Here is a 14,364-nt window from a genome sequence, read left to right as displayed (position 1 = left end):
CATCCTGTAAAACAGAGGCTCATACCTAACACTGGGAATCAATGCTCCCAATGTAAAAAAAAACATTTAAGGTGTAGATGCTCTATTAGGGGATTTTGAGTTAATAGAGGTAAATCCCGAACCTCAAAAATTTACCAGAACTGAGGGTATCTATGAAAACTTCCCAGCATGTCCATGCATTACACAGACTATTGATTTGACACAATCGTTTTGCTTCATTTTTACTTACTTTTGGGTCCCTTAAGAAAGCAAGAAACACATAACATATCTTCTAACACATTAGTGACATGTCCATCTGTGGCTTTTTTTTAATTCAGAAAGCAATCTGTCATTGTAACGTCCACTCTCATTACTGAATCGTGAGGAAAGGTATGCTTTGAAGATGCTACCACCCAAAAGCAGCTGTCTTTTCTGAGATGTTTCACATGTGCTCTAGTTATAGTAAGACTGTTTACCCAACAAAGGAGATGACCCCATTTGCAGTGACCAATAACAAATATGTTGCCAATTTCCTTTTCTTGTTTTATTATACTTTCTAGACCCTTATGATTTACATACTAGTATGATTTTACATAGTATACTGTCAACAAAGTTGTGAGAAATTTTATATGCCTACAATATTGACACATACCGTAGCTCAAAGGACACGCAAATATAATAGCATATACAATGCAGGAAATTGCCATCACTAAATAACATAACTTAGCAGTATTTATATTTTCAGACATTATTTTAAAGGAAATGTTCATGTATATATTATATTCATACTATATATAAATAAAGGGACCACATGAAAGAAACGTTTTGCAAAATATAAACATGTGTTATGGGTATATGAGCTTCTGGTTTCAATGAAAAACATCATTTGATAAACTTCAGTTTACTTAAGTATATACAGAGTGAGTAACATACTTCCGTTAATAAACTGCTGAGTCTTTAAAACTGTAAAATATATGAATTTATACAACTTTTAATTTAATTTTTATGTTCCATCTGCCTCTAGTTTCAAACTTCTGGTTGTGCTTCTAACATATAAACAATTGAGAGCCACAGTCTTCTTCATCTGTTTTGATATGGTGGTGGCCACTTTACTGTTTCATCCGCTGCATCAGACTGTGCCACTCTGTGCAGAGCTATATGTGCAAAAAATTAGTATGTTGTGTTATTTCCAAATTTTTTGGCCTTGCAAGTTTGAATAGTAAGTGGCAAACCCCTTTACGAAAATAAATAGGTCGAGATAGATAGACCTAAAAGCACATTAGTGTCAGTAGCTGAAGTCCCTGAGTTCTGGTTTTGGAAACCAAATAACTGCTTGGAGAGGTCTACTAACTGAATGAGTACAAAATATAGAACCATTTTTAACTCAAGTACGCTTTTTGGTTGTTTCTACATACTATGTACTCATGAGAGTATGAATTATACATACCTATCTTTGACTTTAAGAACTTAGTATACTGTATTAATGAACTAAAAATTAAATTGTCTGAACAGAATAAGCAATTCTATATCTCTTTTTAAGGAAAAATTGTTAATTTAAGAAGCACTCCCATCAAATTTTTTATCTTCATATATTGCAATCATCATATTATATGGCACTGTGTATGTACAATTGCTCATTTTGCCTTTCTACCCAGTTAATTCTTCACTTTTCCATTAGGTCTATGACATCACGTGATTAAAAGCAGACTAGCTGAATCCTTATAAGCTCTATGTAGAAACAGGAAGTCTCTTTTCCCCATCACTGCAAAGTCCTTGGCACGGGGGAGAAGTGGAAGAGCTGGAGCAGGCGTTGAAGAGGGTGATGACTCATGCAAGGAAAAGAGACAATCCTGTTTCGAAATAGAGCTTAGAAGGATTCAGCTTGTCAGTTTTTAATCACGTGATGTCATAGACCAAATGGAAAAGAGAAGAATTAGATGGTCAGAAAGGCAAAATGAGCAATTTTAAGTACACAGTGCTGTATAATATGATGACTTCAATGTATTACGAGCATGAAAACTTTGATGGGAGGTCTTTTTTAAGATGTCACAAGGTAAATACCAATCATCACTTTACCTCATATGACTCTTGATGCAGTTATACCAGTTTTATTATAGTGGTTTTCTCATGAACTTTATTCTGGCTTCCCAAATTACTTGCTCCTTTAGATGTGGTGACATTTTAACCAGTCTTGGTTTATGAATTAGTAAAGAGAATGTGATTCACATGAAACAAACAATAGGTTATTTAAGGTAAAATTTGCAGTAATAAGCGCTGCTAAGATATTAGTCATTGTAATATGTGGAGTGTTTTTTTGTATTGATAGTCTAAAATTAAACCAAGTATTCATAATCACAGTGATTTTTTGGTGAATATTATTGAAGTTTTGTATTTATGCAAGGATGATTCAGAGAAATAACACTGAAATCTAATAGTGTCAATCAGAATTGATTGATTGACAGATAGGTATTAGGTAGTTAGATAGATACATAGATAAACAATACTCATACTTACATCCTCATATATGTCTTGCCACCACTGTTCCCTGATCGGTCCATTTGTAATAATTTTCTGCATTAGGGTCTTCTAACAGGCACCGCTGATTAGTCATCACTAGTGATGAGCGAGCATGCTCAGTTAACCCTTTCACCGAGCACGCTCGGGTGCTGCCCGAGCATTTTTGCCGTGCTCGACAACTATGATCGAGTCACCACGGCTGCATGTGTCGCGGCTGTTAGACAGCCGCGACACGTGCAGGAATTGCATAACAAACAGGCAATCCCTGCATGTTTTGCAGCTAACAGCCGCGACACATGCAGCTGCGGTGACTCGAACATAGTTGTCGAACACGGCAAAAATGCTTGGTCAGAACCCGAGCATTCTCGGTGAAAGGGTTAACCCAGCACGCTCACTCATCACTAGTCACCACATAAGCATGTGGGATGTAATGTATGTCATTAACATAAATTATTTGCATTGCACCATATTTAACCTACTTAGGTGTAGGTGAAGAGGAGCTGATAGGAGGACTGAGCGATTGAGCAAATTTCTCCAATTCATAATTGTGTGGGTTTCTTCCGACACTCCAGAGACATACTGATAGTGAATAGGAATTAAGGATTATAAACTCCAATGGTGACAATGACTGTAAGGCACTATAGGATATATCTTTGATAGTTTCATAGTTTAAAGTTTGAAAAATTTGAAAGAACACTCAAGTCCATTAATTTGAACCTACAGTGTAAGTTAATATGGTGATCCAGATGAACGTAAAAATCCCATGCTGTATAAGGGTATATGCATGTTGCATCTTTTCCAAGGCAAAGGCTCATCAAAATGGTTAAAAGAAGTGACAAATGATGGAACATATGCACAGCAAGTTGTTTTTATATTGCTATGCATTAGGTTCATTCTTTGAAGCAGTCTTTTAATGTTTTTCAGGTGGGATCCAGGTGGAATTAGCCTGAAAGACATTGTGTGCATATACCCTAGTAGGGAAAAATTCCTTCCCAACCTCACATATGGCAATTAGACTTGTTTTCTGGATCAATGTCCCATCACAAAATCTGGTACCCATAACCTGTAAAATTATATTTCTCAAGAACGGCATCCAGGCCTTCCTGTAAATTGTATTACTTTGGCCAAAGTGCATGACATAACATTTACATTACATTTCAATTGTCATTTCTCAGCCCAAGCCTCCAGCTTTGTATAAATCCCATTATAATATTAAATTATCTTCCTCTGTGTTTATTAACTTGCAGAGTTTTGTATCATCTGTTAATATTGAAATTTTACTCTCTATGCCCTCTATGCCCAGGGTCATTAATAAATATATTAAAAAGAAGAGGGTCCCACACTGACCCCTGGGGTACGCACTGTTATTATAACACAATCTGATTGGGTAAAGTTAACAACCACCTTTTTGTTTCCTATCACTGAGCTAGTCATTTACCTAATTACACATATTTTCCCATAGTCCCATCGTTCTTATTTTATCTACCAACTTTTTATGTGGCGTATCGACTATCTTTGAAAAGTCCAGATATACAACATTCACGGCATTACCATGGTCCAGTCAGGATTTAACTTCCTCAGTTAAGTTTATTAGATTAGTTTGACACAGCTGATCTCTCATAAAGCCATGTTGATGCTGGGTCATGAGACTTTTTTATTGAGATATTCCAGGATAGTATCTCTTAGAAAATCCTCGTAGATTTTGCCTACACTAGAGGATAAAATTACATGCCCATAATTTACAGACTCCTTTTTGAATATAGGTACCACATTTGCCATGCGCCATTAGTGTGGTACAAACACTGTTAGGCCTCATTCAGACGTTCGTTTCTCACTTATATATTCTATCCCTATTTTTTTTTACAGAGTATGAGGATGTTCACATGTAAATTTTTTTGTGGACCATGTGTCTGCTAAAAATTTCCAAAGAGTCATATCCATTTTTAGCAGCGTCATGGATGAAAATAACCCATATAATTCTATGAGTCCATGAAAATCACAGACAACTCACATACCGTACTTTTCGGACTATAAGACGCACCGGACTATAAGACGCTCCCCATATTTCGGGGTGGAAAATGGGAAAAAAAATGTTTATGAGATGGGGGTCCATCTTATAGTTCAAATAGGTCTCTTACCTGGGGGGTAGTGGAGCGGGAGTCACAGTAGGCAGGGTGCCTCAGGGAGCCGGCAAAAGTAGAGCATTGCAAAGGGCCCTAGGTGGGAGAAGACGGTGCCCCAGCTGCAGGGGGTTGCGGTGGTGGTGGAGCGGCATAGTAGAAAGCAGGGTCCCTCAGGAACCCGGCGGCAGGAGCGGGCAGATGCTGTGGGCCCGGTGTCGGCGGTGAAACAGAGCGGCCATCTTCCAGAAGCCGTGGTCTAGAGGAAAATAGCCGGTGCATGCACAGACTGGGATCTCGGCAGCCATTTCCCTGAGGCCCACGGCTTTTGGAAGATGGCCACAGGAGACAGCGCATGTGCAGTTGATATCTCGGCTGGGCCGAGATCCCAATCTGCGCATGCGGTCACCGGGAAAGCTCTGCCTGACCACCGATACTGAGCCCACAGCATCGCACAGCTTCTGCAGCTGCCGGTTTCCAGACATTTTCCTCCCAAATGTGTAGGAAAAAAAGTGAGTCTTACGGTCCGAAAAATAAGGTATTTCATCAGTGTGCAGTCTGGGAGCAGTTTGTGATTAAAATTGTGGTGGATAAGGGAAGTTTTCTAATTTATTTGTTTTCTTTTAATAATTCTTTATTGATTGAACAATATACAACAAACAGAGAAAATGACCTAGATACATAGGGTTGCAATTTCTAATATTACAAAGAAGGTCACGGGACAAACATAAACAACATATCACCTAGGAGTACATTATAAGAGACAATTACATAGAAATTATTGGAATGTTAATGACAATTGAAAGGGCTGTAGTGGAGCAAAGTTGTTGCAGATATGCATAAGGTGGGGTGTGATGGAGATACAGTAGGAGTAAAGGACCATCTGATGGGGAGAAGGTGATAGAGGAGGAAGAAATGGACAGCAAAGTAAATTTCAGGTCAGAATCCAAAAGTGGTGCCTTTGTGGGTTCCACATCTCCAACATATATTGGATTCTGATAGGCCTAAGTCGTGTACGAATTCGGGAGTCCTATACCAGTGGGACAGTATTTTGCAGGTATTTTCTTACAGAAGAATGCACCTGTAAAAAACGTGTGAGATAGATTAAATGGATTTTGCGTCAAGATCAGATAGGTTAATGTTTAATTCCTTTTCCCAAGAGAGGAGGGACATTGCTTTATAAAAATTTCGTCGGTGAGATTAAATGGTTGTATATTTTTTAAATCCCTTTAGGAACAGGAAAAGGAAGCTTAGAAAGTAGATCAAGCCAAGACCAGTCTCTGATGGTCGAGAATTTTTTTTTAAAGTCTAATTTATTTGTTTTCATACATGAAAATCACTGATGAAAATCTTATGGTAGAGACTGAAACCATGAACAAACACTGATAAAAAATGGATCAAAAATACTAATGGCACTCGGGCTGCTTTTTGTGTATGTGAAAAATCACAGACGTCTGAATGAGGCCATATTATGGAATTCTTGAATATTATTATGTTATTATATATAAATAATGGTCAGTCAATCATGGTACTTAATTCCTGCACTACTCAGGGGGGTATTCCATTACCTTAGTGTTTTTGAGGCGACACTGCACTTCCTCCTGGATTAAGCAAGTGACATTTATTGGAGAATTTCTGCTATCCTGTCACGGGTGTGTCGCCACGAAGATCGTCATGATTACACAGCCTGACTTCTCGCAGCTGACTTTTTGGTGCTTTGTGTTTTTCGGCAGTGAGGGAGTTAATTCTCTCTCTCTCTGTGCTAGACGAGGTCCAGCCTCGCCCAGCTGCAATCAATGCTGCTGTAGTGAGACTCCTTCAAATGCCTGCTGGTCTGTTTGGGAAGTGTCGGTGAAAGCATTTCATACAGACTAACAGAGCGGATCGTGGTATTTGGAGTTTCTGAGATAAGTGTATTTGGAGTGTTTTTTCCCTTCCTCGCTTTATCATTTATCTCCTTTCCCGTTGGTGTTCCCTCTGTTGTAGTTGTGTAGTTTTTGTGTGCAAGGTGGTTTTGGTTTTTCCCTTGTACTGTCTCGTTCGTCTAAGTACTGTGTGTGGGCATATTATTACTTGTCCCCTTTTGTTGTGATCGGGGTCCTTCTCAGGACTAGATTACTTAGGTGCAGGGATCCTCAGGAGGTAGGGGTTACGCTGGCGGCCTGGACCTCTGTACCTTTAACAGTACCTCCAGGTTGAGGGATTAGTCAGGGCCCCAGCTTAGGGTCAGCTTAGGCCCCCTACCTCCAGTATACAGAGACAGCGTGACATTTTCACCGACCCACTTAGTTTTTCTCCAGCTACCATGGATCCAGTAGCCGGTCTAGCTCGGCAGTTGCAGAGTTTGTCCATGGAGCTGGCGGACGTTAGGTCCAAGGTTTTGCATCCTCAGGAGCAAGCCGGACCAGAACCTAAAGTAGCTCTCCCTGACAGGTTCACTGGGGGGCGGGACAAGTTTTTTGTTTTCCGGGAGGCATGCAAGTTGTACTTTCGGCTGCGGCCTTGGTCATCGGGGAGTGAAGAACAAAGGGTGGGAATTGTCATCTCGCTCCTACAAGGGGACCCACAATCTTGGGCGTTCTCTCTTCCCCCGGGCTCCCCGGCTCTCCAGTCAGTGGATAGGTTTTTCGCTGCTCTGGGACTCGTATATGATGACCCAGATCGGATCTCCCTTGCTGAGTCTAAGTTACGTAGGATCCAGCAGGGAGATCGTCCGGCGGAGGAATTCTGTTCGGAGTTCCGTAGGTGGGCCACGGACACCCAGTGGAATGACCCGGCTCTTAGGAGCCAGTTTTGTCAAGGTTTATCCGACAAATTACAGGATGTGTTGGCACAGTATGACTCTCCCGCGTCACTGGAAGCCGCTATGGCCCTTGCTATTCGCGTTGACAGACGGCTTCGGGAGAGGTGCGGGATAACTCTACCCCCTGTGATGACTCCACCTCCTACAAGGTCCCCTCATATGGTAGTTCCCCTGGTCAGTCCAGAGGAGCCTATGCAATTAGGAGGGACATCATTTCGGGGGAGGGGACCGGTGGTGCGCCATAAGACAGGAAGGTGTTTCTTCTGCGGGAGAAAGGGACATTTTATTGGGGGGTGTCAATCCCGTCCCTTGCAGAGTGAAGAGTCGTCGGAAAACTGTTGATCCCAGGTTGTGTGGTGGACGGCAATCTGGGAGTAGGTATTTCGTCCCTAGGTTCGTCTCAGTTTCTCGTACCGGCGGAGGTGGTGGTGGGTACGAGAACTGAGAGGATATCTGTTCTTCTGGATAGTGGGGCCGGGGCTAATCTGGTTGATGCTCGGTTTGCCCGGGTTCAAGGTATGCGATTGAGTGAGTTGGCTAAACCCATCCCCATATTCTCAATCGATGCCAGGCCTCTCGGTCAGGGAAGTTTTTTGCAAGCTGTGCATGACGTAAAACTTCCAGTGGGGGCGATACATAAAGAACTGTTGTCTTGCTACGTGTTGGAGGGTCTTCCCACTCCTATAGTGTTGGGCCTTCCTTGGTTAACTAAGCATAACCCGGTTATTAATTGGCAAACCAGAGAGATAAGCCAATGGAGTAAATTCTGTAATAAAAACTGCATGAACACGGTCATCGGTGCGGTTACTCCTTGGGTCTTACCTCCATTTCTGGCGGACTTTGAGGATGTATTCTCGGAGAAAGGGTGTCAGGAACTACCTCCTCATCGCGAGTATGACTGTTCTGTAAAACTGCTCCCTGAGGCCAAGTTACCTAAAGCTAGGTTGTATAACCTTTCTGGTCCTGAGAGGCAGGCCATGAAGGATTATATTTCAGAAAGTCTGGCTAAGGGGCATATTAGACCTTCATCTTCACCGGTGGCTGCGGGGTTCTTCTTTGTTAAGAAGAAAGATGGAGGCCTACGCCCTTGCCTGGATTTCCGTGAACTTAATCGGATTACGGTCCGAGATCCGTATCCGCTCCCACTTATTCCCGATCTCTTTAATCAGATCGTGGGCGCCAAATGGTTCTCTAAGTTGGATCTCAGGGGGGCGTACAATCTGATTAGGATGAGGGAGGGGGATGAGTGGAAGACGGCGTTTAACACTCCGGAGGGGCAGTTTGAGAACCTTGTCATGCCATTCGGTCTGACTAATGCCCCGGCGGTGTTCCAACACTTTGTTAATGACATTTTTCACCGCCTGGTGGGACAGTTTGTTGTCATATATCTGGATGATATCTTAATTTACTCGCCGGATCTGGTGTCTCATCAGGAGCACGTTAGGCAGGTGTTACAGATCTTGCGGGATAATAAACTGTATGCCAAATGGGAAAAGTGTGTATTCGCCGTACAGGAACTCCAGTTTTTAGGCTTCCTGGTTTCAGCGTCCGGTTTTCGTATGGACCCTGGGAAAGTGCGGGCTGTTCTTGAGTGGGATCGGCCAGAGAATCTTAAGGCACTACAACGTTTCCTGGGGTTTGCTAATTATTACCGGAAGTTCATTCGTAATTTCTCTTCCATGGTTAAGCCTCTCACAGACATGACTAAAAAGGGGACGGATTTTTCTAGGTGGTCTGACAAGGCTTGTCAAGCATTCTCCTCCTTGAAAAAATGTTTTGCCTCGGCACCCATACTCATTCAACCTGATGCGTCACAGCCATTCATTGTAGAGGTAGACGCTTCCGAGGTAGGGGTGGGAGCAGTATTGTCACAGGGTTCGTCCCCTGGTAAGTGGCATCCGTGCGCCTTTTTCTCTAAAAAATTGTCGTCCGCTGAGAGGAATTACGATGTCGGCAATAGGGAACTCTTGGCCATTAAGTTAGCTTTTGAGGAGTGGCGCCATTTTTTGGAGGGGGCAGTCCATCTGGTCACCGTCATCACCGATCACAAGAACCTGCTATATCTGGAGTCCGCGAAACGTCTGAATCCCAGACAAGCTAGGTGGTCATTGTTTTTTACCAGGTTTAATTTTGTCGTTACATATCGTCCTGGGTCAAAAAATGTAAAGGCGGATGCCTTATCTCGTAGTTTCCCTGGGGCCGGGAATACGGACGACCCGATTCCTATCCTTCAGGAGGGGGTGGTGGTTTCGGCAGTATGCTCTGAGCTGGAGGAGGAGGTATTGGAGGCTCAGGGGGACGCCCCTGTTGGACCTCCGGGGAGACTGTTTGTTCCAGATCAGTTGCGACAAAAGGTGATCGAGGCACACCATAACTCAGTTTTTGCAGGACACCCGGGGAGTAAAGCAACTGTGGATCTCCTCTCGCGTCGGTTTTGGTGGCCTAACTTACATAAGGAGGTGGTAACTTTTGTCGCGTCCTGTGGGGTTTGTGCGCGCTCTAAGACCTCACATACCCGTCCGTCTGGGGCCCTCTTACCTTTGAAGATCCCGGAGCGTCCTTGGACTCATCTGTCTATGGACTTTATTACGGACCTCCCTCCGTCTTCGGGTAAAACGGTCATACTCGTTGTAGTGGACAGGTTCAGCAAGATGGCACATTTTATCGCTCTTCCGGCTCTCCCTAATGCTAAAACTCTTGCGCAGGTGTTCATTGGGGAGATTGTGAGGCTTCACGGGGTACCCTCCGAGGTGGTGTCTGATCGGGGGTCTCAGTTTGTGTCCAAGTTCTGGAAGGCGTTTTGTGCACGGCGGGGGATGCATTTGTCATTCTCATCGGCTTTTCATCCTCAGACCAATGGTCAGACGGAACGTATGAACCAGAGCTTGGAGACATATCTCCGGTGTTTTGTGTCAGAGAACCAGGAGGACTGGGCTTCTTTCTTACCTCTGGCAGAGTTTGCTCTTAATAATAGGTGGAGCGAGTCCACTGGTAAGTCCCCGTTTTTTGGGGCATATGGTTTTCACCCCCAGTTTTGTACTTTCAGTAGGGGGGGCTCTTCGGGGGTTCCTGAGGAGGAACGATTTTCCTCATCACTCGCTTCAGTATGGAGAGGGGTGCTGAAGAATCTGAATACTATGGGGAACCGATACAAACGTATGGCTGATAGGAGGAGAGTGTCTGGTCCGGACCTAAGTGTGAACGATCGGGTATGGTTGTCTACCAGGAATATTAAACTTAAGGTTTCCTCCTGGAAACTGGGTCCCAGGTTCATCGGGCCGTACAGAATCAGTTCTATTATTAATCCGGTGGCATTCCGTCTTGACCTCCCCCCTACGTTTAAAATTCACAACGTGTTCCACAGATCGTTGCTTAAGAGGTATGTGGCGCCTGTGGTACCGTCACCTTTACCTCCCCCTCCAGTGGTGGTCAATGGTAACTTGGAGTTCCAGGTATCGAGGGTCATCGATTCACTCTTTAATCGCCGGTCCCTTCAGTACCTGGTTCATTGGAAAGGGTATGGAGAGGATGTGGGTTCCTGCGTCGGATATTAACGCAGACCGATTAGTTCGGGCCTTCCACACGACTCACCCGGATAAACCTGGCCCTGAGGGTCCGGAGGCCCCTCGTAGAAGGGGGGGTACTGTCACGGGTGTGTCGCCACGAAGATCGTCACGATTACACAGCCTGACTTCTCGCAGCTGACTTTTTGGTGCTTTGTGTTTTTCGGCAGTGAGGGAGTTAATTCTCTCTCTCTCTGTGCTAGACGAGGTCCAGCCTCGCCCAGCTGCAATCAATGCTGCTGTAGTGAGACTCCTTCAAATGCCTGCTGGTCTGTTTGGGAAGTGTCGGTGAAAGCATTTCATACAGACTAACAGAGCGGATCGTGGTATTTGGAGTTTCTGAGATAAGTGTATTTGGAGTGTTTTTTCCCTTCCTCGCTTTATCATTTATCTCCTTTCCCGTTGGTGTTCCCTCTGTTGTAGTTGTGTAGTTTTTGTGTGCAAGGTGGTTTTGGTTTTTCCCTTGTACTGTCTCGTTCGTCTAAGTACTGTGTGTGGGCATATTATTACTTGTCCCCTTTTGTTGTGATCGGGGTCCTTCTCAGGACTAGATTACTTAGGTGCAGGGATCCTCAGGAGGTAGGGGTTACGCTGGCGGCCTGGACCTCTGTACCTTTAACAGTACCTCCAAGTTGAGGGATTAGTCAGGGCCCCAGCTTAGGGTCAGCTTAGGCCCCCTACCTCCAGTATACAGAGACAGCGTGACATATCCCTAATCATGTCATATGTCATGAGATTTCTTGTGAAACTACTGTAGAGAAGAAGGTGTTTAATAGATTGGCCTTTCTCTCACCCTCCTCCACCATTCCACCCAGATTAGTTTTAAGAGGGCCAACACTGTAATTTCTGAGTCTTTTACTGTTTATGTGGTTGAAGAATATTTTTGGATTATTTTTATTTTCTTTGTCAATGAGTCTCTCTGTCTCAATCTACGCTGCCTTGATTTGTTTTATATTAATGCCTCCTTATTACCTTCATTATTACCCTCTTGCTTTATTTCCCTAAATGCTTTCTTTTTGCCCTTACAGCTCTATTTAACCATATTGGCTTTCAACTATTTCTAATTTGTTTATTCCCATCAACTCTTAACCAATGGAAATTAGTCTTTCTCATATTTAGTGTCTTTTTAGCCCCTCTAATAAACATCTTATTAATGATGAAGCTACTGTATATAAGTATATAAGCAAGTATAATACATGATCAGCATCTTGTTTGAAGCCCATTGTTAATGAGGTAGGATAGTAATCAGCTATGCAGTAGATTTTCAATGCACTACGTTACAATATTTTTCAAAATCCTCAATAATATATTGTTTTTAGATCTTCTGCCTTATAAAAAAAATGTAGTACCATAAAGTATAATATCTTATGAAACATTCTTTACTTTGAAAATAGTGCATCTATATTAAAATAATGTATATTTTTTTTCACAGATAATACCTGACGAAAGAGTCATTAAAACTGAATATGGGCTTTTGATCCGCAGCCTACAGAAGAAGGATTCAGGAATGTATTATTGTAATGCGCAAGAAAATACTTTCATTCACACCCTGGTTAAGCTCAACGTAAAAGTAATAGAGAATGAGCAGATGGAACAAACACAGAAGATGGAAGAGGATGAGGCTAAAGGCCGAGAGTTAATCACAGAGTCAAGACTGAGGTACAAGGATTATTTGCAACTTCTCAGCAGCCCTACCTTCAGTATGGACGAATACTGCGAGCAGATGTGGCACAAGGAGAAAAAGAGGCAACGCAATAAAGGTGGAGCTAAGTGGAAACATGTCCAAGAGATCAAAAAGAGCAGGAACAGGAGACATCATGAGCAAAGGGAGAAGCATGCTAGAATCTTATCTGCATAGACTGAGCTCGGTGATCCATGAACATTTTCGTATTATTCCATTGTGTACATTTCTTGTATTAATATTCCTTTTTAAAATGGGAAGAAACAATGCATACAAGACAATGTAGTGCCAAGAATATCCTAGAAAAGTGAAGCCACTTCACATTTTGTATTACAGCTTTCAGAGAATAGAATGGGTTAAGGGGGTATAGACTTCTTTGTGTTGTATTGTTTGTACGTAGCTTCATCTACTGGGTTAAGTTAATAATGACTGGTCGTTCCGGCTTTTATTTATTAAACTATATTATTAAGGTGTTCCATTCTCTTCCTTTTTGTAAGTTATAAGTTAATATTGGGACGTTTAATGTAACTGTTTACTTTTTTAATGTTTAGTTTTTATTCTACTATTGAATATGGTATTTTTTAAGACAACCTGATTACGAGACTTTTGTTTTACAGTTGTATGTTGACAGTGGTGCAAAAAGTGTACAAATTAATGAAAGAGTGCAAAGCAAGGCAAACACAGTGCCCCGGTATTCCACTAATGGTTTAACATTAGTGTTTGGTAATTCCATGGACTTCTTTTTGATAACGTTCGTTTTTTATAAGTAGTATAAATAAGGTTTTGAGACTCCATTTAGCTCTCATATGTCAGGAAAATATGCACAATACAATAAAGATACTTGTTGAACTAATCAGAGTTTATGTTGCCATTTTTTCCATATTTCAAAATCAGCATTGCATCAAGATTGTTTGAATATACACTCCTCAACATTGATATTGCAACACCAAGAAGAAAAAGCCATGGAATTATGGAAATCACAGGATTGATAGACATGTAACGGTATGCAAATGAAGATAAAATAGAAAAAAATCAAATCATCTCAATTTACTCAGTATCACATATGAGCGCTATGCACAGAAGTACATGCGCATACACGACTTGACATGCTACCAATGAGGTCAGTAATGTTGATGTCCCAGACCTGCTCAAAGTGAGACAAGTTCGGAGATGCTGCCAGTTATGCTAGCATGCTTAGACCATGTAGGCTGCTCATTGTAGCATGAGCAACATGCCGCCTGATGTTGTAGTGTTGAAAAACAGCTCTTGGGACACTTTGGAGAAATGGCCATAGAAATGGTTCAACCACCAAATCAATTTAACATTGAGATTTTAGTTTACTTGGAATGAAGACTAAAAAGGTATGGCTGGAGTGAATTATACCACCCCATACAATAATCCTGGGAATAGGATTAATGTGATGTTCCCTTGTGAAGGCCTCTTCATGGCATTACCCACATGGTCTTTTGACCATTATCCAGCTGTCATTGCATCCAAGACAAAAGCAGGACTCATCGTTGAAAAGGATAGATCTCCATTCTATCCCCCAGTCTCCATCTGGAAACCACGTGGGCAATACCTTTAACAGGCCTTTCATGGGAATGTCACAGTGGTGAAATTTCAGGATTATGGTGTGGGGTGGCATAATGTGCAGTAGCTAAACCCCTAAAGTCTTCATTCCAGGTACACTAACAGCATGGC

At 42.4% G+C, this 14,364-nt stretch overlaps 1 protein-coding gene across 7 annotated transcripts in view; it reads left to right on the top strand.

Moving 5' to 3' along the window:
* The window catches only part of SEMA3D (semaphorin 3D), a 306,858-nt gene extending 293,342 nt beyond the window's left edge, over positions 1–13,516 (top strand). For all 7 annotated transcript variants that reach the window (XM_073652332.1, XM_073652335.1, XM_073652334.1 and 4 more), the window contains one exon: positions 12,415–13,516. In XM_073652332.1, the coding sequence (XP_073508433.1) occupies positions 12,415–12,840 (426 nt within the window). In that variant the 3' untranslated portion in view covers positions 12,841–13,516. The remainder of the gene's footprint in view (positions 1–12,414) is intronic.
* The last annotated feature ends 848 nt before the right edge of the window (positions 13,517–14,364 follow it).

Source organism: Phyllobates terribilis, unplaced genomic scaffold, assembly GCF_046119375.1.
Source record: "Phyllobates terribilis strain yellow unplaced genomic scaffold, ASM4611937v1 Scaffold_11__3_contigs__length_659146591, whole genome shotgun sequence".
NCBI lineage: Eukaryota > Metazoa > Chordata > Amphibia > Anura > Dendrobatidae > Phyllobates > Phyllobates terribilis.
The sequence above is the reverse complement of the archived record's forward strand: the minus strand, read 5'-3'. Positions and strand labels throughout refer to the sequence as shown.